At 39.0% G+C, this 24045-nt stretch overlaps 1 protein-coding gene across 1 annotated transcript in view; it reads right to left on the bottom strand.

Moving 5' to 3' along the window:
* LOC306735320 (transmembrane protein 266-like) overlaps positions 1-24045 on the bottom strand; it is a gene marked incomplete at both ends in the record, with an annotated part of 34504 nt that overhangs the window by 3221 nt on the left and 7238 nt on the right. Inside the window, 6 exons of the mRNA XM_079216782.1 lie at positions 1778-1973; positions 4888-5003; positions 8932-9070; positions 9273-9329; positions 10704-10777; positions 12345-12499. Coding sequence (XP_079072908.1) covers positions 1778-1973; positions 4888-5003; positions 8932-9070; positions 9273-9329; positions 10704-10777; positions 12345-12499 — 737 coding nt within the window. The remainder of the gene's footprint in view (positions 1-1777; positions 1974-4887; positions 5004-8931; positions 9071-9272; positions 9330-10703; positions 10778-12344; positions 12500-24045) is intronic.

Here is a 24045-nt window from a genome sequence, read left to right as displayed (position 1 = left end):
TCCATCGGTGAAGAGTTTTTCCTGTGAGGATGTGAGGATGTCGTATGTGTACATATTGTAAAGCCCTTTGAGGCAAATTTGTAATTTGTGATTTTGGGCTATAGAAAATACATTTAATTTAATGAAATAGAACAGGACCATTATTAATTTCACCAATTACACCTGCATTTACCCTGCTATGGCATGTAAAGGGGCTGCTGTGATAATGTCGGACTGTCTGTGAAAACATTTATGGTACACAAAGTATGAAGATTCTAGTCATCCCGTACATTTTACTCTTGGGCCATTAGCAGGCTGACGTTTGTAGTTTTGAGTAAAATGTCTCAATAACTATTAGATTTATTGCCATAAAATTTGGTAAAGACGTTCATGTCCTCTTAGGATGAATTAAAATAACTTTAGTGATCCTCTGACTTTTCATCTAGTGACATCATCGATTTGACTTGCAAATGACATTTCCATCAGCGTCAGCTGCACGTATGGTGCAAATGTTGGCATGGCAACACTCTTAACAAAGATGATGAACATGGTGAACATCATACCTGCAAGTTTAGCATTGTCATGAGAATGTTACCATTTAGCTCAAAGCACTGCTGTAGTCAATATTTTGACTACAATCTTCTATAAGTATCTGAGAGTAAACTCCTGGCTCATTGATTGTCACTGGATGGTTTTATAATCTACTTGGTATTTTAAGGCGGCGACACCCTTAATCTCCTGTGACATTCATTCTTATGACGGCCACTGCCTTGATGAAAGTTCTTGATAGTTTGATGGCATCATGCGAGTGAGTGTCGGAGAAGCCCATTGAGAGAGCGCAATATTGAGCAATACACATAAAGTTGGCTTGATTTGAGTTGACCTGACATGACTTGAGCCCTGTGGCCAAAGTGCTCATCCCAGTGACCATGTTTCTGTAAAAAGCCCCACTTGTTTCTGAGAGCCAGATTTCCCACTATGCCCTTGGGGTAATATTGTGGCCGCCGTGGAGCCTCCTGGTGCACTATTGTGGTTTGCAGGTGAAGGGGAACAGATGTTGACAGGAGCCCACTCTCCCCGAACAAGGCACAATGCACAGAGCACTCTGTACCTGAAATCGTGGTCTGGGATAGCTAGGTCGGCCTCACCACGAAGGGGGGGCCGTAAGAGAGATAGTTGGGGCAAGACAGAAGGCCATGCAAGCTGACGTAGTGTCAGAGAACATGCTTGTTTCCTCCAGGATTCACCAGATCCTAAAAGCTTTTTTACCCTCATATTGATCCCGCAGCGCCTGCGGGCAGATGGGTGTTGTGGGTGAGCACAGAGGGCTAAGAGCCCGGACTGGAGGATGCTCCAGGGCTACTGCTCCAGATTAACTCTACACTGCTTTGGCATCCAGTTCACCTGATGTTCCACTGTTAGAGACTTTTTGTTCCACATAATTATGTACATACTTTATGCTGCACCTCTCTTCTGGTTTGTCCTGTTGCTTTTTCAAGCAAACACTGCACCTAACATGGTGTGTATTCAAATGAGCTATATTTGAATGTCATGGTCTTTTAGACGCATTCATTTTCAGTTTGTGAAATATTGTGTTAATTCTAAACTACTGCATTAACCTCACTGCAGAACATTGTGTAGATACAATTTGTACCAGAAGAAGTTATATATTACATTATTTGTAATTCAACTGTTTAGCATATGCTTTTTCATGCTTTTCCCCCACAGTTTTTAGAGTTTAGAAACCCATATCACATTTAGCGTATCTACAAATTCTGCTTTGGAGACCATACTGTACCTGCAGTGACATGAGGCTCTCTGGGGTTTCTCTGGCCGCCCTCATCGTCAGACTCCCCGGGAGTCAAGCCTTCTACAACCTGAAAACTCCTGCCCTGTTTGCCCCATACATGATGAATCTGCATGGCTGCTTCACGTTCTGCCGCAAGGTCCAGGTCCTGCTGGGCCAGATGGGCCCTCAGCTGTCTGATCTCAAACTGGAGACGGTTGGTGTAAGCATAGAAAAAGAGAGGGAAAGCAGCAGGTTAGTGAATGTGGAAATGGAATGTAAAAATGACGGATGAGGACAGAGATGAAAAAAAATTGACAAAGTAACAGTAACATACTCTGGGCCTATGACACACACTGTCTATTCTTATAGGTTTAAAGGTTAATTAATGGTGAGCTGTTTTCAGCATTAATCCAAGGGCATTATCTAAATATGTGTTGGGTAAACTGTATAAGCTTCACTGATTTGCAGCTGTGATGTCCCTGTGTATTGATTTCCGGTGTACTGGCTTAGAGAATACATGCAACCCATTGACAAGAAAACATTTCAGCAGCCTATTTTGTAAAAGGAATAGAATACAAAATAAAGAAAACACATTGAGATGATTTTACAAATCATACATGCACAAGGTATGTATTACTCTTGTTCCAACTAAAAGTATACCAACAGTATACCTTCCAATATTTTACATATAGTCGTATATGAACCCATAGGATAAGGTATCACCTAAATTGTACATTAAAGTAGTGAATAGAAAACTATTACCTATATATATGAAGAGCAATTTTATAAACATGATTTTTTTTTAAAGATCTGATCCTTTCACATTTTTTATTTATTTATCTAATTATTATATATGTCTGGTCTCAGACCTGAACTTAGATGGTCAATTTTCTTTTCTTTTCTTGTGGCTTAGTGGTGAGCAGGGTTGTCCTTCAATCAGAGGCTTGGCGGTTCAATCCCCGGCTCCGCTAGCCCATGTTGATGTGTCCTTGAGCAAGACACTTAACCCTAAATTGCTTCCATAGCTGCGCCTACGGTATATGAATGGTTGATAATCCTGATGTGGCACCTTGCATGGTAGCTCCTTTCATCAGTGTGTGTGAATGGGTGAATGATGTCATGTAGTGTTAAAACACTTTGAGTGGTTGGAAGACTAGAAAAGCGCTGTACAAGTACGGGTCCTTTTACATTTATCAATATGTATCGTAGTCTGCATTTTGCCATATGGATCATCAGTTTGTGTCGTCTGAAGAATCATAATTAAATGGGTGGAAAGATTGGACCTATCTATAAGGTATTGCTGCCCTCTTCTGGTGGTAAATGAACTGACAGTGTATTATGGGCTTATGAGGTCATAACCATTTACTGTGTCCGCTTTCTTAACTGGATGGTGAAATTAACTATACATTGACTGAAGCGAGAGACTACAATTTAATTGGAACACGTTTACTATTGGCATGAAATATAACATACATTAATTGTGTAAAACTATGGCTAAGTTTAAAGTGGCATTCTTCTGAGTCACTGGCATTTCTGCATCATGCAGAATTGAGGCTGCTGATCCATTCCACTAGCGGACAGATGTTATAGTTGAAAAAAGTGTGGGAAACTTTTAGCAACATGATCCACTTCCCCCTTCTCCAACAATATATAATAAAAAATACCATAGTGTATATAGTATATCATAAACATATCATAAGTCAAAGTATACTTATGATGCTTTCAGAATCTTGCTCAATCTTGCTCAAGCTCAAGTGCAAGTCATATGTTTGTGACTCGTAATGTTCCCACTTTTCATGCTGTGTTGAGGCATTGTATATACAAATTAAAATGTTGATTAAATGACTCAGAAAATGTTCTTATAAAAGCCTTAACTGAGCCAACACAGAGTGACACGAGGTATTCTTCTTGTTTCTGGAAACATTGGAACAAGTGTCTGTATATTTTTAACCACAAGTTACTTTTTAACTGCAATAATTGACTGTGTCCTCGTATTGTATTGTATTTTATATATTGTATGTTGTATGTTGCTATATGGACTCATGATTCTGAAATGAAATAAATAGATATTGTATGTCATAAAACTGTATGTCATAAAAATGTCATAAAAACTGGCAGTAAAATAAAATATGTATGTTGTTTAAATTTCAAATATTAAAATGTAATTAAAATGAAGATGTCATCAATATGCCATGCAAAATGTCACAGAATAGTGTGACACCAGAATGTGATAGTAAGATATGTCCTTAAAAATGTCATATTATAGGAAAATGTATGTCAAAGCGGTTAATACTGTATAGTCCTTGACATAGATACACTTATCAACATCAGAGAAGGAAGTGAAGGGATTGGATTAAGTGCAGCAGGGTTTTAGACAATCACTGCCCATGGCATCTTCCAACCACCCGGCCAGACCAGCCAGACCAAATACCACTGAAGAGGAGTCTGCCGAGATGGGAGCTACGCTAACCCAGTCTTCTCCTGGCCAGTGTCTGGTTCGAGGAAGATAAAATGGATGAAAGAAGACTTCAGGCTAACACAACACTGGGTCGTTGGTGAATGTTGTGCCCACATCTTTACAGAGGCCTGACTCCATTGAGGCATCGCGGATCAAGCTGCACTCAACGGTCGTACGGCAGACCCTTTACATCAATGATGCTTGGTGCTGAAGCATAGTCAAAAAAGTTGATGAACAATACTTCCCTAATATCGAATTTGTTATGTTAAGATGCTGGCCATATCATCTGTCCAGATAATTGTTTGTTGCTGCTGTTTACATTCCGACAGATGTTTTTCTTTTGTATCAAATGGGCTACAGCTGCATTTCTTTTTATTACACCGTGTAACAACAATAGATTATCCTTGAATTCTTGCATAGTATAATATGTCATAAAAATGTCATAGTATTGTATGTAATAAAACTGTCAGAGTAGTTTGTTGTGTCTTAGTTTGATGTGCCATAAAATGCTTCTAATGTAATGTCCGAATTCCCATTTATTTTGAAAAATATTGCTGCACAACTTCTGTCGCAGTCCTCATGCAGAACCTGTTTAAGGTATGGGTGCGTGTTGTGAACGAGGACCCATATACATAAAGAAAAAAAGGGTTTTGTTACTCACAGCCTGTTCCTGGCAGATCTGAGTGAGACGCTCCAGCTGTTCCTCTCTCACAGCCTTGGTCTTCTCACACTGCTGAATCTCCAATTCCATCTCAACTTTGACTTGTAGCACATACGCTAACATGGAAGAGAGAGAGAAAGAGAGTTTTAAAAGAAAAACAATATTTATTTTGTTCACTATATGAATAAATGGTCTGAAACTGATTGCCAGGTGTTTAAGATGGCATTAAGACTTTCTCAGTGAGAAAACCTTCTTAACTAAGACAGCTGCTGGAGGTATTTATGGTCAAATACATCAAGAACATTATGGCCCAAGGTCAGTGTTGGTGGACCATGCGTCCTTTTCTCCGTCTGTCATCACACATAAAAACCTCATTAATTACTGGTTGCCAGTAACCCTATACCTACTGAATGAATTTTGCAAAGTGCTGAAATGTTCCACAGGAATCTGGTTTCACGCTGACTTGATAGTGTAGCAAGGTGTTAGTATATTTTCAGTCTATACTGACCTTAACATCCCATTCCACCGGATCAGAAATGTGTTTACTGGGTTAACATTGAATCTTATCTGCGTAAACTAAAGTCACAGTCCTGGAAGGGTCTTTAGATAATGGAGCAGTGGTGGCGTCATCGGGGTACAAGATATGAACTCAATGTTTGAATTTTTTAAACACATTTACAAAATTCAGAATTTATCTGTGCGTATCAGTTTAACAAAAGATGATAAACATGGACAATGTATAATAATAAAAAAGACACTTTGTTTTAGTTGCTAACGGACTTAGTTTAGGGACTATTGTGCATAATTAGCAGTTCATTTGCGTTTTCTCCCAATTATTATCTTAACTTTTGTTGTCTGGAAGTATTTTCTGAGCTGCAGGACAGCTAATTTATGCAAACCAAAGTAATCATGTCTTTTTGGACCAATACACAAATACATATGGATGGATAAGAAAATCCAGTGAAAATTCGTTTAACCAAACTGCTCCATTTTCTGAAGAAAAAAAAGCGGTAAAATCAACAAAAACAATGAGCCTGAAAACATCTATCTCAAATTATGCTCAAACACTACTTTGTGTACCAATAAGGAAATGTTTCTTATATAGTCTTGGTGGTCACATGGTCACCTGAGCTTCCTCTTCTTCCTACCACAGTGTTGCACTAAAGTGTTGCCAGCATACTTTGGCCATCCTTGAATCAGACTCGCTACAAAACTGTAACTGACTGGTTGTTTATTTGTTTATTCAAATATTTATGAAAGGATTCTTGGTAAAGTATTTTGTTTGAAATATAATGTGCTAGAACTGATGCATCAAACATTTTCACATATTGATCAATCAGTAACTCCACCTCTTACAATCTTACAGCACACTTTATTTTTACATGGCACACTTTCTGGAGCAGGATGGGAAGGTGTAAAAAAGGACTATAAGGGTAAATTTGAATACCTGTTGTCATCACAGGTGGCAGACAGTCGGTACCTCACATCACATTTATAAGCCAGGAACATGATATCACATGTGGTAATACTGTGTATCCTGATAGGGAATTTGACTCTGGGCTACATACGGAGGTGAAACATAATCCTATTCCAATATCTCTGCCGTTGTTGTTTTGATTGTGGATCTGAACTATCACAAGATTCAACTGCCGGCTTTGTCAAACAAGGAGGACAATGAAACCGCAGAGCAAAGCACACAGCCATCGCCACATGCTCCTTCTACCTATTTATAGGCATGTTGGCACACACACACGCACACAAAGCAAAAGTGGGGGCATCATATGGGGTCAGTCAAGTCAGAATTGAAAAAGGCATGAAAAGCTTAATCACAGGTTCAATATTTAGTCACACCATAGACAGTAAAAAATTCATTTGGTCTCCTGCATGTTGTATATGTGTCAGTATGATAAGCCACCTATTGGCCAAAATGTAATACTTCACTTCCACATACATGCATACCCCCATGCATGTACATACATACACATGAATACAGCATGTACATACATACACATGCATACATGCACTATAGCTACACAATTCTTGTTTTATTTATGGTTTGAAAAACAGTAAATGAATATAATTCATGAAAACCTTTTTGAAGTATGTCTTTATTTTTCAACCTTGGTTGTTTTGCCCCCTTCATAAAGGGCTCCATATTTAAGAGATAGACTTGGAAGCTATACAAAATAATTAAAAAAATACATGCACATTCTTCTAGTTTCGCCTGTATGCACATTCACAAGTAGTCATCATCTCTGTAGCGCCATCTAGACAGATTCTCAGAGGTATGTGTTTGCAAGTGTGTGTGTGTGTGTGTGTGTGTGTGTGTGTGTGTGTGTGTGTGTGTGTGTGTGTGTGTGTGCGTGTGTGTGTATATGTGTATGTGTGTGTGTGTGTGTGTGTGTGTGTGTGTGTGTGTGTGTGTGTGTGTGTGTGTGTGTGTGTGTTACAGCATAACTGACTGCTGCTGGCAGCACATGCATAACAGTGTAATTAACACCACGATTTTACTAAAGCAAACACATGGCCCGTCTCCACTCTCTCCTCTCACCTGGAGTCAGGTGTTTCACTTCTCACACAAACCTGAGACTTACATACTGTACTATACAACCAACCTACAAAACCTTAATCTGTATATTGTCTCAGGAACATTTCTCATTTCTCAGATGTTTTTTTAAAGCTATTATTACAACTAGCAAAATCATTATTTGTATTGTCTTCGTATAAGATGAAAGAGAAGACATTAAACATTTGAATATGTTTTTTTCTACGTGTTAGAGAGGTTGATATCTCCCAATCTGACATATCACTTTGCTAATACGTTCTGCTTTCTTGTCCTTACAAATTCGGCTGCAGTTCACTCCTCTGTATTTCCACTCCCGTCGGACTGACACAAACATTGCCACTTCATACGTCAAGCTAATTCTGCAAGAGACTCAATCCCTCACCTATGATAACCTCGCCGGTCCCTCAGCTGTACATTTATTGGTTTGAGTGTGATTTTTATCCCCTGAGCTGAGGTGTGTTGCCGCCTGCCTAACAAGGAAATTCAATCACTCACAAATATCGAACCCAACAGATCGAGGTGTGAGGCTGAAAAATCACAAGTTCATTCCCTGGAAACCAACACAACAGCTGCATGTTAAGAAGCAAGAAACATGCTCCTGCTGAATGTGCTTCACCAGAGTAAATCAATGTTGTTGAAAGCCATATTGTATTGATTACTGAAATGATTAATCGTGTCATTGTGATGTGTCCCTTTTAGTTCAATACATTTGATCCATTAAAACAATGTACTGATGTGTGATTAAGATTCTGGACTAAATACATCCTGAAATCAACCAAGACATGTCTATTTAAGACCTTATTAGAATTAAAACAAGCTAAGCTAGTTGTTTCACATTGTTTCCAGTGTTTGTGCTAAGCTAACCAGCTGTAGCCTCATCTATCTCCTCCAGAAAGCAAAAGAGCATATTTCTTAAAATGTCAAACTATTGCTATGAGGGGAAACATTTGGAAAAACAGCCCTTTATTCGACCATTGTCTCATGAACAAATTGCACACTGAGTTCCTGTGTGTTTGGTGTGCAGCTGATTCTGTATGCAGCCAGAGGCCCGTGGTGAGGGTGACCTCGGAACAGATATTGAACCGATCTCATTAGCATATGGGAAAACAACCACTATATTCATTTATTGCCTCTCTGAATCTACTTAACCATCCCCTTACAATCAATACAAGTTAGAATAGCAGAGTGGCAGCAATTTACTACGAGGGATGATCAATAGCTATCTTGCGCTAAATAGTAAATAATTTGTATAATCACAGAGATAATAGGGTCATTTAGATCTTTCATTTTGGTTGTATACTCATTTTGTGGAACAACTCAAGGAAGTACGCAATCTTTATTAACTCAAAAGTATTACACAGATGCATAACTGTGTAATACTTTTGAGTTAATAAAGATTGCGTACTTCCTTGAGTTGCTCCACAAAATGAGTCTCACATACAGGCCTCTTAATAACACAAGCTCTTTGTCTGCCTCACCGTCAATAATCCTCTTGACCCTCCAGATGCGTAGAGTGATGATGAGGCTGATGGCATCCCAGGGGCTGCTGGGCCCGTTGGCTACCGTGGAGGCCACCATGGGGGCCAGGGACAGCACAATTACAGCACCATCAAACACCTGAGAGGTCGCACACACAAGCACATACAAAATGTAAATATGTGCAAATGTTGTTGTATTTCCTATACTATGTAGTATAGGAAATACTTGTAGAATCGTGCCACTTGTAGGAACAAGTGGCACGATCTAAAATAATATTGAATACTGACCAAATGAAAACCTGGTCATCAAGACTTGCTAATAAACAAACAACAGCACTAACCTCAACTTTGTTCTCTATGTAGTCCCAGATACCGAGCACGACAATTCTGAAGACAGTCTAAGACAGACGGAGAAATAAATAAAAGCATTAAAATAGATAGGTGACAGAGTTGATGATACATATAAAAAGCTCTTGTGATATTCTTAGTCTTTTGAGTTGTCATCACATCCAACACGTTTTGTGTGAACATAGACATAAAATAAACTGAGAAGAGGCCTGTGTTATAGTTTTCTTCTTCAAATGTATTTTTTGTCTAAATAGAATAATAACTATGCTAGAATGCTATATGTGAATTGAGACAACCTTAAAGTAGCCTAAAATATAACTATTTGATTAGTGTAAAATGTGTTGCTGCTAAAAAATAGTAAATACATGCACACATACAGAACAATATAACACATTTTTCTGTCCTTTTACAAGCACTCATATCTGGGGAAATTATGATCTTGATATTTGACCTACAGAAGAACATCACAACCACGATCACCCGTCAAATGTTACATTGTGCTTTTAAGATGTTGTTGGTTGTGGGAACCTTTGTTGAGCAGGGTCATTGATTTATGCTTCAATTAGCATGTGATGTCATGTATATAACTAGTCCTGCTAACCCATCATCCAAAGCATATGTTGGACAACAGTGCTGGTGTTAAATGAGAAGTGCAGGGACTCCACCCATATGTTCGAATCCTGTTTTCCGATTGGTGCAGAGGGGCCTGCTGGTGATAAGCTACATCCATCTAACATCATTCCCAAATGACTCTTCTTCTGTGATGTCAGTGGGCGAGGTGTTTGGATGGATCGTATCGCTGTAACCCCATCCCTACTGCTCATTAAGCTCAGCTTTAATTATTGCTCCTAGTGGCTCACTGGTAATTAATGTTTGGTTTAGGGCGTTGGGGCTCTGTCAGGGTAATTGGTTTGCACTGGAGTGGAGGCATGTGGGCCAAATTCTCCCCTCTCCATTTTATTTTTCACAATTCTAGAGCGATGATGAGACACTATCTTATAAAACAATAGCTACATTTTTATTAAGACTAATTACAATTATGGTTTACACAACAGACCAGACATCCAGCCTCAAGGTAGAATTTCTGAAGCTAAAGCTGAATCCTGAGAAGAAGATAAACTACTACATGAAGGAAATGAAATGGTAGCTCTAGTTTCCTTAGGCCTTTACCTAGTTTGCATTGGATATAAACTAGTTAAAGAAAGTTAAGTTTAGTTTAATTCAATAATTAATAAAAAGGAATGTGATGTGCCACTTCAAATATCATGGTTGTTGTGCCCATAAAGGACCTATGTGACCATATAGCATTATTTAAGAGACCAAGAGCAAGACGGTTGTAAACTAACAGTATGATGTGACGACAATATTTTTATTAACGCTGGTACCACAAATATGGTTTTCTGGATAACAATAAATTGTCTTACCTCTGAAAAGAAGAGTGACAAGATGACAAGGCTGATCCAGTGGATAATGCTGGCAAATTGGAAAGCATTGGAAACTGTTGAAAGAAGAAACATGAACAGATGTTAACATGCAGAGTCCTAAAGAGGAGAAGAACAAACAAGGAAGCAAAGTGGTCCTATGAGGTGAGCAAATCAATAAAAGAATAATAGTTGTCTAAATTCCTTTGAGTATCTTAGCTTGTATTATTTTGTATAAGCATGTGTCTTGCCATTGAATGGAAATATAATTTCTATTTCTAAGCATTTCTATTTTTTCCATATCTCAGGGCCCATCTATGAATCCACAATGCCAACCTGTATCTACCTATGTTCTACACCTCTAATGTGTCTGTGCACTCCCTCCCGCCCTATTGTCCTGTCCTGTCCTGTCTTGCAGAAGTGGCAGCAGACAAAGCACCGGATTACAGTAGATCTGAAGTGTCTAGAGTCCTGCAGTCCCCGCAACGAGACTGGAGCTGGATGCTGGCCAGTAATCGATAGGAACGAGTGCCTGTTGCTATTGACAAGGGACTTGGTTCATTATCACCTTTCTCCATCACTCTCCATCACAACCATTTACCATCCAGCACCACCAGCTCCTCTGTGATTGGCAAGACTGCACAAACAGAGGTGATGGAAAGAGGAGACACTAAATGCATACACAGGACTATTTAAGAAAAAATCCCATGACTGTTTTGATGATTTCTACAACACTTGCCAGACTTGAATCTTTGTAAATTACTGTCAATGTGTTACTGTCACAGTATGCAGTACAATAGTCCATATACAGTCATATTCACAGACAGTTTAGGGTCCCTTATGCACTAATCTACAAACTCACAACACAAAGCCTGTGCTGGAAGAAGTAACTACTAACAACTCATAGACATCTGAAATGGTTCTAAGCCAAAAAGGTTAGAACCCACTGGTATAATATTTACCAATATATCTTATTATTTTACGTTATTCTATTTATATTTCATAGTTTTTATTTAATGCATTTGTATCTGGAAAGTAACCTATTGCTGTAAAATAAATATGGTAAACAGCACAATATTAGTAGAAGTGTAAATTAGCAGATTATCAGAACCAGAACCAGAATCAGAACCAGACGTAATTAACACTTCTGATTCTGATGAACTGCAAAATTGTATTCAAGTACGGTACTTTTTGAAACCAGTATTACTTTTTACTAATTTACTGTGATGATAACTTATTAAATCAATCATGACACAGCCTCAAAGTCATGAGTTAAAGACTGTACCAGTGTAGCTACAGCTAGATAGATATGATATGATCGAAATAATAAGAATAATGACACACATTGTTTTAATAAATACTCTTGATCTGAGCCTGTTGGCCGATAGGTCACAGTGCAGGAAAAGTAGAGTTATTAAAGTTTCAGTTAAGTGCCTGAGGACACTAAAGCATTTAACTACCCACTGCTCATTTGGAGCTACTCCTGCGTGCTGCACTGGATGCTGATGCCCCCCAGGTGTTTTATGAACGTCACACAGTCTATGCTCCAGTGTCACTGGAGAAGAATATGCATGCTCAGCAAACCTCCTCCTTGATCAAATAAAGGTTAGGTGATATAAATAAGTAGCCGTGGACAATATTTACATTGTAGGAGTTTGGTGTCTATCAGCAGCTCCAAAGACAGGAACAGCACCACCAGGATGACACAGGCCACCAGGATACAGTTGAAACCAGCGCTGAGCAGACAGACTTGCCACAGGGCAACCCGGTGACCGCAACAGGGCTTCAGCCAGTTGGACCTAAAGAAAGTAAAAAAATGAGCAGGTTTTTTTTACAAATTAGGTAGATTTGTAACAGTATGGCTTTTTCTATTGCATTTCTAAACTTCATAATATAATATATATATATATATATATATATATATATATATATATATATATATATATATATATATATATATATATATATATATAATATAATATCTCATACAAGTAAGCTGGGCTCAACCCCCTGATTAAACTACAGATATTTCATTAGTCAATGTTGCCTTTGGGCAAAGTATGACCAATGTGAATACATTGATTTACACAGTAAGATTTGACACCTGAATAATAATAATATCCCACCTTGCTTCAACGGATATTGAATGGATCTATGCTTACATTGATTCCCAGTTTAAGTGCAATGCTGGACAATATCTCAATGTTTTGGCTGGATATTTGAACCTCCTGACATGGCCAACAGAGGGTGGTAGTTTACACGTATGAAAGCTGATGTCTGTTTAATCCAAGCAAAGTGTGGCGCTGATGGCCAGAGCAAAGGGAAAGGAAGTGTGGTCAGAGACAGCATTGACAGAGAGAGGGACAGTGAAGCTCTGTGAACTAGTGACTGAACCAGCAGCTGCAGGAGTGACTGGAATATTGATAGACTCCTTTTTACATGGCAATGAAGGGAGTCACTGTAGAGGATGCTGCTTAGAGGGCAGGATTTCACGCTCAGCAAAATCAGTGGCCTGTTGATATGCATTTTAACTTAAATGCACATCTACATTTCAATGTGAGAATTTTAATCACATGTTATCTATGGAATATGTATTTTCAATTAAACATCTACCACGTTAGCTAACAATCGCATGGCTTTAATATGCTCCAGAGAAAATAGTAGGTTAACATTTTTAAGACTTGAAAAAACAAAAGCTAAATTTGCCAGGTAATGTAAGAATCCCACATTTAGGCCATTAAAGTGTCTGGCAAGATGACTCAATGCTATTTAGAAATAGTGGCTAGTTTTACAGACCAGCTACTACAAGGGCTGACAGTAGGAGATGAGAGGAACCATGCCTCTCACCGGCTCTCCAGCTGGAGTGGAAAGTTGGCTCTGCCGTCTACCTTTCCCTTCTCCCCATGCACTGGCATTGAGGAGGCAGACGTTGGCAGAGCATTTCTCTCCTCTGATCAAGTCTTCATTCCTTGGCGTAGTGCTAATATGAGCTGCAACGGTGGCAAAATGGCTCCGTTTTTTCACTGTGACAAAACTGACTATGCTGCAATCATTATGGAAGGATTTGGATAATTTATTCATTCTAATACCAGTTATAGCCTATTAAAGCCCATCACGTTCTAACTTTAAAATGTTTTCTACCTTTTAAATTATTTTGTATAAACATCTATCATCAACTCCAGATTTACTGGAATGCAACAAATTCATCCACAATAAAAGTCTTAATTTTACCTTCATATTTTCTGTTTAATTAGTACATTCCAATTGCTCTGGAGAATCTATTTTATTTTACGTGTCACCTCCTTGTTTCTGACATAAACTTCTGCGCAGTCGGTAGAAGTGTCTGAGTCTTTGACTATTTAATCAAGGTGAACTGTGGAATTGTCACACAAGCTCCACAAGAGATCAACAGTCAAAGTGTAATCTCTCACCTGTTTTAGGAATTTGTCTGACCCTAATAACAGACGTTTCTGAAGACATACAATATCACTGAAGAAAGAACTGCAGGCTATCAAACATCCTTATGATTTTTGAGAAACAAATTGATGTACGAATGCTGGAAATGTATTTAGCTGCTGTTGACTTGAGCTAATCTAATAAATGCATAAGCATGCTGATAGCAATCATCTTCTTGGCTTTGGGTGGGGTAGCACTAATGTGCGACTTCCAGATGGTGCAGAATCTGCTCCACCAGAGTCTTGGCGAGACTCTATGGATGCCAGGTATCATGCCATCTGAGCGCCAGCCTATATATATATATATATATATATATATATATATATATATATATATATATATATATATATATATATATATATATATATATATATATATATACACACACACACATATAGATATATAAATAAAATATAAAATAAATAAAGAGGAGAGAAAAAAAAGAACAACATTTAAACTCTGGATCAGACCCCATTGCATAAACCTATATTATACATAATAACAAGCTCAACTGTATGATGAAGGTCAGAGGGTCTTTGCAATTGTATCTTGCCATATGAGCAAGGACCAAATGACCGCACAACTACAATCATTTTAACCAAAAATGTACTACTCAGTGTCAAGTTTTAATTTCGATAACACATGCAGCAGTTCATTTCTCATGCATAGCAGCCACATCCCACAGCTCCCAAACTTAAAGGAACTACAAATCCAGCAAACACAAGCTGCTACATTGCATCACTGATTTGCCCTTCTTGTGGCATTTGAATGCCACAAGAAAAAGTCAGCTGGTGAGATGTGAGGCAATTGTGAAAAAAAGAAGTCTATTGTTCAACCAAAGAAAGTCTTTCAATGAGAAATCAACAAAATAATGAGTGTAAATAACAGTGTAAGAGCATTTCATATTTTATAACATATGCAATAAATGGGAGACTTATATCTGGGAGACTTGAATAAGTTGTTCTCTATAAAAACATTAAACACCAAATATAAAGTATTTTTTCTTCATTTAAAACAATAATTGAGTGAATGATGTCATTCAGCTCTGCATCCCTTTCCATTCAAACATTCACTAACTGCTATGTTTCACCAGAGCAGTTGGAATGTGGTGCCTTGCTGAAGGCCACCTTCAGACAGTAGTTGAAGGCGATGAAAGTAACTCATTCACCGAGATCGTCCATGAGACATTGGGGATTTACACTAGACAACTTCCAGTAATAACATTCTCTCACCTTTATGGATTTCTGGCTTCTCCTAACAGCACACAAAATATTTTTTCTCAGATCTGATTGTATGAACCCGATGAATGGAATATTCTTACACTGTGAGCATAGTAGCACATTTTGGATAATAAACAACGAAAGAAAAAAAGGAAATCTGTGCATTTCAATCATCCAAACATGTTACTGACTCAAACAATCTCCATTTCCAGAAGTTATGGTTTAGCAAACTTCAACCATATGATTAGATAGTCCATCAAAGTGCATATCAAATGATTTCATGCTTCTTTCAAGTGCTGCAGGGAAGAAAAAAATAAGAAAGAATTACCCTAACAATACAACTCCATAATGGAGTAGTAAAGAGAAGTGGGCAAAGTAAAATACTTCTCACAAACGTTTGTAAGGGTACATTCTCCTCAGGCTTTAACAGTGCAACCAATCACGATAAACACCACTAAATAACATACTTCAAGTCTACTTTAGGGCTACTTTTACAATTATCTTCCATACCCCCAGCATAAGGCAATAGCCAGGATTTGAGGTCTTGGGTCAAATAAATAGTCCAACGCATATATGTTTATAGTGAGCATTTGATATAGTGGTGCTATCTCTTATTTTTCTCTTTGGAAAGAGACAGCTATTTCCCCCGGTTTCTGGTCTTTACGCTAAGCTCAGCTAATGGGCCACTGTCTGTAGCAACATACAGCATGAGGAGTCCAGACATAGTTGAAAAAGGTATTCATGAGCTTAAAAGGGAAAAACTACAATTCCCACAAAAAACTGCACTGACTAGAACTGCCAACAGGTCAAATTTACTCGCAGCTGCTATCCGATTGTTTGTTCTAATAAAATATTCAAGCCCCAAAGTGTTTCATTTTTCCTAAAAGTGTATTATATAGCACCTTCTATTTTTTTCATTATAAATGGCCATGAGCTATAAGAACCCACCAGGTAAAATGTACCCTTTAGAGCAGTGATTCTCAACTGGTGAGTCCTGTTTTCAGCGGGTCTCGGCTTGTCATTGGGGTGATGGTGGGTCCTGGAGCCAGACCAGTTGAGAACCACTGGTATAACCTATTACAATTACGATCAATGTAGCAGGAACACTTCTCTGTGGGATCATTGTCTTTTTAGAGGAAGGGTTGTAATTCTCTAATCTGTGTATTTATTCTATACATTTGTCTTACTGAAGGCCACTGTTTTTCTTTCCAGCTGTGAAGATCAGCAGACGTCCAAAGCTGCATTTTCCTCAGCAATAAGGTAAGAAGCTGATAAAAGAGGATGGTGCAACATAGTGCATGTATGTGTGTTTTCTCAGCACTACAGATGGTGTGCAGCACCACTTACACATGAAAGAGAAGGTGCTCAAAATATGTAATTTGGCTATTCATGGGATTTAATTAAACCGTGCAAGCACACATTTTATTAATTGTAATAGAAACATTGCACTTGGGTCGCGGCTTGTCATTAAGGCGTGATGGTGGGTCCCGGAGATCAGTTGAGAACCACTGGTTTAAAGGATGCAGTCATTTTCAGTTTTGCAACACCTTTACTCTAACATTTATACTTTACCAGAGCTATGTCATAAGTCATAGGCTAAGAGAAAAGAGAAAATATGAATACATCAGGCATTAGACTTGCTCAATGAGAAGAGTCTGATGGTGGGGCAGTTTCAGGACTGAGCGATGTGTCCTGGGATGAATGAGACTGTTGTTGTGAGTGGCATAAAGGGACTACAACTGTAGTATGTTGTTGTGCATCCCGGTATTGTAGCATGGTAAGGATATTAACCTTGTAGTTTGAAAAACTATGCACTGCAACAGCGAATACATTCTACCCGTTGGTGGTCTTAGCTTTTACAGCGTCCCTTGGCGGTAGACTCGTAGTGTTAAGCACGATCAAAATCCAGTAAAGAGTGCCTTCCTTTTACACAACGCTTCGGAAGGCAGCATCTTGGTCAAGATCAAATCTATCATCTAGGGATATTTGAATGAGTCAACAAGGCAATACACCTGTGTGTCACAATCTGCCCAGAATTGATAGCAGGTCATCCTAGGTTACCGCAGAAGCCAAAACATCGCACACACTATCACACACACGCACAACGACACACATGCATGCACGCACGCACACACGCACGCACGCACGCACGCACGCACGCAAGCACGCACGCACACGCACGCACGCACACACACACACACACACACACACACATGAATAAGGGATGCGAGTTCACAGGAAGTGCAAAGACTCAGCTTTGATACGTTAGACAAAAAGGCTAAATTCATTAAATGTGTGTGTCCTTACTTCATGTCATGCCAAAACTAGCCCAGCCCAGAGGGGACACAGTCAGACGCTGCTGGTGACACATGCGGTATATTAATGAGTCTTATTAAAGCAACAGAACAGTAGCAAATGTTGTTTCTCTGACCCGCTCAGCCCTGACGGCCTGACAGAACCACCTGGCACAAGTCACTAGTAGACAAAGACATGCAATGGACAAGGTCACCTCTCAAACTGCTAGTTTTCTAACTCACTCTGGCTTCATGGATTTTCAAATTTTTAACAACATAAAAATGATTTACCAAAAATAAATATTGCTATTGTCATTTTAGTCACATTACAAGACTTTTTGGACATTAACATGGAGTTAATGGTCTTTCTCCATTTGCTCTCACTCTGCATTTCTGTTGTTTTTTTTTTATCTCTCCTGCTTTCTCTCTTTCTTTACATTGGTGTGTGTTGAGCTGGTTGATATAGATGTACCTGTTTCCTACTGCCAGTAAGATTGAGTGGAGCTGGACAGGGAAACAGAGGAAGAAGATTAAATCAGGAAAAATAATTGATATCAGCATGTTGAGTGAGCTACCAAACACTGGGACAGTCAGACTCACAGCTGATGGTCTTATTGGATAAAGTATAGTGGAGAGATTTATATTGATTTCATGTTATGTAATCCTGAAGAAAGATACATTTTACTCAAATAGTGTAAATTTGGGAAATAGTATGCTCTATATAATGCTCACAATTTGTCTCTGTTTTACCAGCAACTTCAAGAAAATTGGAGAAATGTGTACAGTTTCTTGACATAATATTATGATCACTTTTTTTGGGAAGTTGGATGCCTGTTTAAGATGAAAAAACTATTTTTACGTACACTTTGTACCAGAGTTGAATGTGAATTATAGTTCCCTTAGCTTCTTAATGAGTTTAAAGCAAAGTCCACTGAAGCACCTGAAGGAAATCCACAGACACTGGAAACCACGTCTTCACACAGAAAAGCTCTAGCTGGCCAGTAGATTTAAACACATTACGTGTATCCCTGTTCTTCAAGATGTAGTGCACAGAAAAAAAAGTTAATATGAAGTTTTGTTACGTCAGTCACGTTGCGTTAGAGACAGAAAAGTATGGGATGCATTTTGCGCATCTGTCAATGTAGTAAGAGAACATATGTTTCTGGACTTTACATTGACCTCACAGCACATACTATTTAAATTACTAAACAGAAATATATTTTTCCTGCATACGTTAGTAGTACAATCCCAAAATACAAAAAGAAACATTATGAATGTGGGTCTAGATTATTGCCCTTCGGTTTTACAACCAGTGCACCTACAACCAGTGGCTTCAAGGCACCGGGTCCAGAGTTTGTCAATGTAAAATCATTGTATTTACAGCCAAACAACATGCTGACAAAAAGCACTTCAGTACTCGTGGAATTTGTGTTAAAAAAGGAAACAAGACATGTAACACGATTTAAAGTTTCCTTTCAAACTAAATCACAGTCCGCTAATACTAAAGTAAGCCTCACCTGACAAAGCAGACACCTGTCAGGCAGCATCCTATCTTCCCGTAGAAAATAATGTGTCTCCAGCAGACTCCACATTTCCACAACCAATGCACACACTCACAAACGAGGAACTATGCGTTATGCTAAAGCAAGCATGGAAAAGGGGAGTACCAACTAAGCATAAAATACATGCTGAGTTTCCCTGATGCTGTCGGATTGCAGGTAATTAATTTTACATTTGAAAGGTTCCCCATTACCCATGCCTGTGCATCATTGATCACACCACATCAGCATGGAAGAGGCAAGCCCCTAACCTGCAGCACTTTCAGTGGAAACAGAACCAAAGGAATAAATGACTGAAGATATACAGTAAATATCTGAGGTACTGACTTCTGCTAAGAGACAGAGCGGCTTTTTTACTTCCATTTTGGCAATAACTAGAAAGAAATATGACAAGTGAATTATTACTATATATGCACAATGACCAGCAAGATAATCAAAAAGACCAGAGACACAAAGCAACCACAAAGAGACACAACTAAACAAGACTACAAGCAACGCAGCCACATATGTAATCTGAACCAGATATTTCTTTTAGTATGTATGGAGCATGAAATGTGTTTATATATATATATATATATATATATATATATATATATATATATATATATATACACACACACACATATACAGACACAGACACAACTGCTCAACTGGCCGAATTCATTCGTGGTGTTGATGATATTTTGCCGGTCACCGAGGAGTTCCTTGAGTTGATACCTATGACAGACACCACTACAGTGAATTACATTTTTAGCGCTCTCGTTGAAGCGCTGGACTGGGTCGGAGTGGACTGGACCCGTGCTGTCAGTGGGGCTATAGGAGGTGCACCATCAGTGATCAGGAGAAAAACAGGCGTTGTTACGAAATTCAGGGAGAAAGTACAAGCTGCAAATGAAGGATAACGTTTTTGGACATTTCACTGTTTTTTTCACCACGGAACATTGTGTTGCAAGTCGTTAAAAATGGATCACGTCATGAAAGTGGCGTCACAAACGCGTCACAAAGCGAGGGAATCTGCAGAGGAGAGCCCAGGCAGATAAATAGTGGGCTGATGTCTGAATGTTTGGTCTTTATGTTTCTAGTTTATTGTAGAAATACTTTAAAATAGGGTTTATCATCTAAAAAGCTTCACCAATGATTTAAACATAGAGAAATATTGTCGGTTATGCGTTATTATGCTATGATTTTACCGGCCTGGTCCACTTGAGATCAAACTGGGCAGTATGTGGCCCCTTAACTAAAATGAGCTTGACACCCCTGTGCTAGAGGCTTAAATTGAATGTGTGCACACGAGAAACACACTGAACAAGGGCAACTGGTGTTCAGCTTTTCCTCACAGACCTGTGGGAATGCTGGGGAAAGACTCATTTGTATGTTGCAAGGGGACAGGAAGGTCAGTGTGTGCGTATTCAGTATTCTGTGCTTGTATACCATATGTGTGCATTCACATGTGGGGAGCCAATAAGACTCGGCCATGATTAGTACATAACTGCAGTTAGCGAGAAATCTCAGCTGACGTGACAGTTGATCTGAAAGAAAAGGTGTTGTGGAGCTCATTTAAGATGCAGCAAACAAAACAAACTTTATTTTGACTTCATAGATGAGAAAAGCTAATCAGACTGTATGTGATGCTTTCACAAACAAGACAATCAAAATAAGTGAACAATTGATTGGGCTATATGATAACAAGGTGTGTCTGCTTTATATTTGTATTTTTATCATCATCAATATTATTACTACTATTATTATTATATCGGCTTTGAGCCCAACAAATAATTGCAGGTAAACCCAGTGACGGGCTGTGGATTTTCTACCTGTGCGTTCAGTAGATCAGCTGTTTAACAGCTGGGCGCCTCATCCTTTGACTTTGTTATAGTCATTTCCCATCTCACTGTCCTGTCAATTTAAACCTTCTTATATACTTATGTTTATAATATAAACAGAGACTGGTTGTTTACAATGAAACATTATCAAAGATCGTCGATTAGAAAAGCATAAATGCCGATGGCCTGATCACATATGACTGAATATTGGCGGATAAGTAATATATAATATAATATTTAACTCTGTTAACATTAAACTGTGTAATTAATCCGCGGTTCACATGAGTGCAGAACTGTGAGGGAGCATTGACAAGTGTTAACATAGACATAATAGTGTGCATCATTGTTTGTGAATGTGGGCATCAAGACTTCCAGATGATTGTTTGAATATTGTACATAATCACGAATGAAAAGAGTAATTAATGATTCATTCAATCAAATAATTATAATGTAGGGCTTTAATTTGAGCTCTAGTGGGTTGCTATTAACAATTAAACAATTGAGGTATTTAAAGAAAGAAGAGTATGGTTGAAGGGTAAATTACCTAATTTGAACACATGTGGCTTTAAGATCCTGTAATAAAAGTACTATTTCATACATTTTTAACATTTGGAGAATCTCTGATGTAAAAGGTTTATCCTCAAGACGGACAGAAAACATCTCTTTAACAAACGATGAACTTGTACACTACGCTGGCCAGCAGCCATCCCTGTGGCAGCGGAATTAAGAAGCCTGGGAGATAACAGGGAGGGCGGTCATTCCCAGGTCGCTCAGACGACTTCCTGTGCTCTCTAATTAAATCAGGCCAAATTGGCTCGACTAGGTGAGAGCCATCAGAGAATGCATAATTTCACAGGCAAGACTTCAACATTTGACTCCCCCCCAACCCCCCTCTAACAAAGTTGCAGCATGTAAAGTAAAAATGCAGTGATGGGCCCACAGTAAATTATTGAACAAATGTTTTAAGGGCTTGCATGTAGAGATGAGTACAAGGTTCAAACAAAATGTCCCCCCTGTGTGACAAAATGCACAAGTGTCAGAGCCATGCCTGCCACAAAATTCCCCAGAGATATTTGTGATTATAAGCAAAGAGCCATGTTTATTTTCCTTCCTTAACCATTTTCTGAAACGTGCAAATGGACTAGTAGTTATTTCCAAAATGGAACATTTGGACCCTTGGCCTTAAGCTGGTGGGAGGTAGAGGGTAGGAGCACTTGTTTTTTCCTCTTTTCCCCCCGTTCCTCACTACGGATTTAGATGAGCCATCTGCTGTTGGTACCAAACCCTGGACTCCTTGCACATTTGGAACAGCCGTATCAGCAACATATGCTTCTGTCTCTGCGTTTGGCAGCCACACAGCCATCACTGGGATGGGAGGTGACATCATTCCACTGCTCAGGTGTGGGGGAGGGTTGGGAGGGCTGGGTGGTCTGGTGAGCCAGTATGGCAACTTGAATCTTAAGATATTTCTACAATGCAGGCTTTTATCCAGGTGTTATCAGACAATAATTAGTTCAGGTACTTCCCCTCATCACATTGTCAGCATCATACACCTTGACCTTTTCTATAGCTTTGTACGTATGTATCGCGCTGGCAGCAGCATATTTAGCCACCGAGCAGGTATTGCAGCAGCTTGTGGAGTGTCAGGTGCTATGCTGAAAAGTAGTATTTTACATACTGTTGGTTTTAGGTTTAAACAGAGTTCAAGTTGATAAAAAGTGTTGTGAAGTATCCTGTCATAACCTACATGGCTGTGGATGTTGTTGCCTGTATTATGTCCATTATTTTTGTCCAAGACTTGAACTGATCTCTGAGAGGAAATACATTGTCAAAAGTCAGCATGTTATGCCCTCTCAGATGCTGCAAATTAGATATGTTTAATTGAATGTAACTCTATTTAAAGATTGGGAATCATGTTTGTGACACCAGTGTTTAATCATCAGTTTAAACCGTAAATACAAGTTGTGGATGAGGTCCTGGTCTTTCAAATCTCTCTCGCTGACATTCGTTGTTCCACCCGACAAAGTCACACATAGCAGCAGCAGTTTACACAGATACAAGCTGAAATGCACCAAAAAACCTTCAACCTAAAAAAAAAGTGAGCAAACAAACAAAAGCAGCTTGATGACTAGGAGGAGAGTGGGCGGCCATGAAAGTGCTGAACACAAGCCCACGCCACCTTGGTCCTCCCAGCATTTTTCCTAGACAGGAAGATGGATGGGCCCAACTCTATTAATAACCACACTCCACTTACCATGACGCCAAAACTGCTAACACTGCAACTGCCCCCTGATGCTAGCTCAAAAAACCACCTCCCACAATGTCGCCCACATCTCTCCAGATAGGAACACTGTGTTAGGCAACTATACAGTAAACAAGTGCTGGAAATCTCCAACCTGTCCACCTGTCTTCACCCTCACCACAGGACTGTGAACCAAGAGGCTCCTGAAGGGGCCTCTGATAGGTCAGTGTGACATGCTGACAAGTGTGTACAGCATGATTTATAGAGAACATGCACTGCTTTTTGGCATTTAGTTGAGTTACAGCACAGATTGGCTTTCAGCATGGGAAGGCCTACTTTGTGTGAAAACGAGGGCCGAAAAAGATGAAAAAAGATGAGACATTGAGTGTGAAAAGAAAAGAGTAAACAGAAGCAATAGGAGGAGAAACAAGAGAAAAATCATAAAGAATATAGAAATATGTAGAATGGTGGTGGAAAGAGAGGGAAAGCCTATCTAAATGTGAAGAAGCATTGATGAAGGAACACTATTGTTCATAATGCGATGTGACAGCGCAATATAAACTGGAATAGTGAAGCATGATTACAGAGGATTAGATTAACAACCACTATGTAGTACAGTGATAAAGTGTAGGCCTGGCATTATTACCTACCTCTCTCTCTCTCTCTCTCTAGGAGAGAGGACGGGTCGTGTATGAGTGACTGCTTTGCCGTCATGTGAAGGGAGGGCCGTGCAGTATACGAGAGATAGCAG

Source organism: Taurulus bubalis (genome assembly GCF_910589615.1).
Source record: "Taurulus bubalis genome assembly, chromosome: 4".
Classification (NCBI taxonomy): Eukaryota; Metazoa; Chordata; class Actinopteri; order Perciformes; family Cottidae; genus Taurulus; species Taurulus bubalis.
This window is presented reverse-complemented; position numbering and strand designations above follow the sequence as displayed.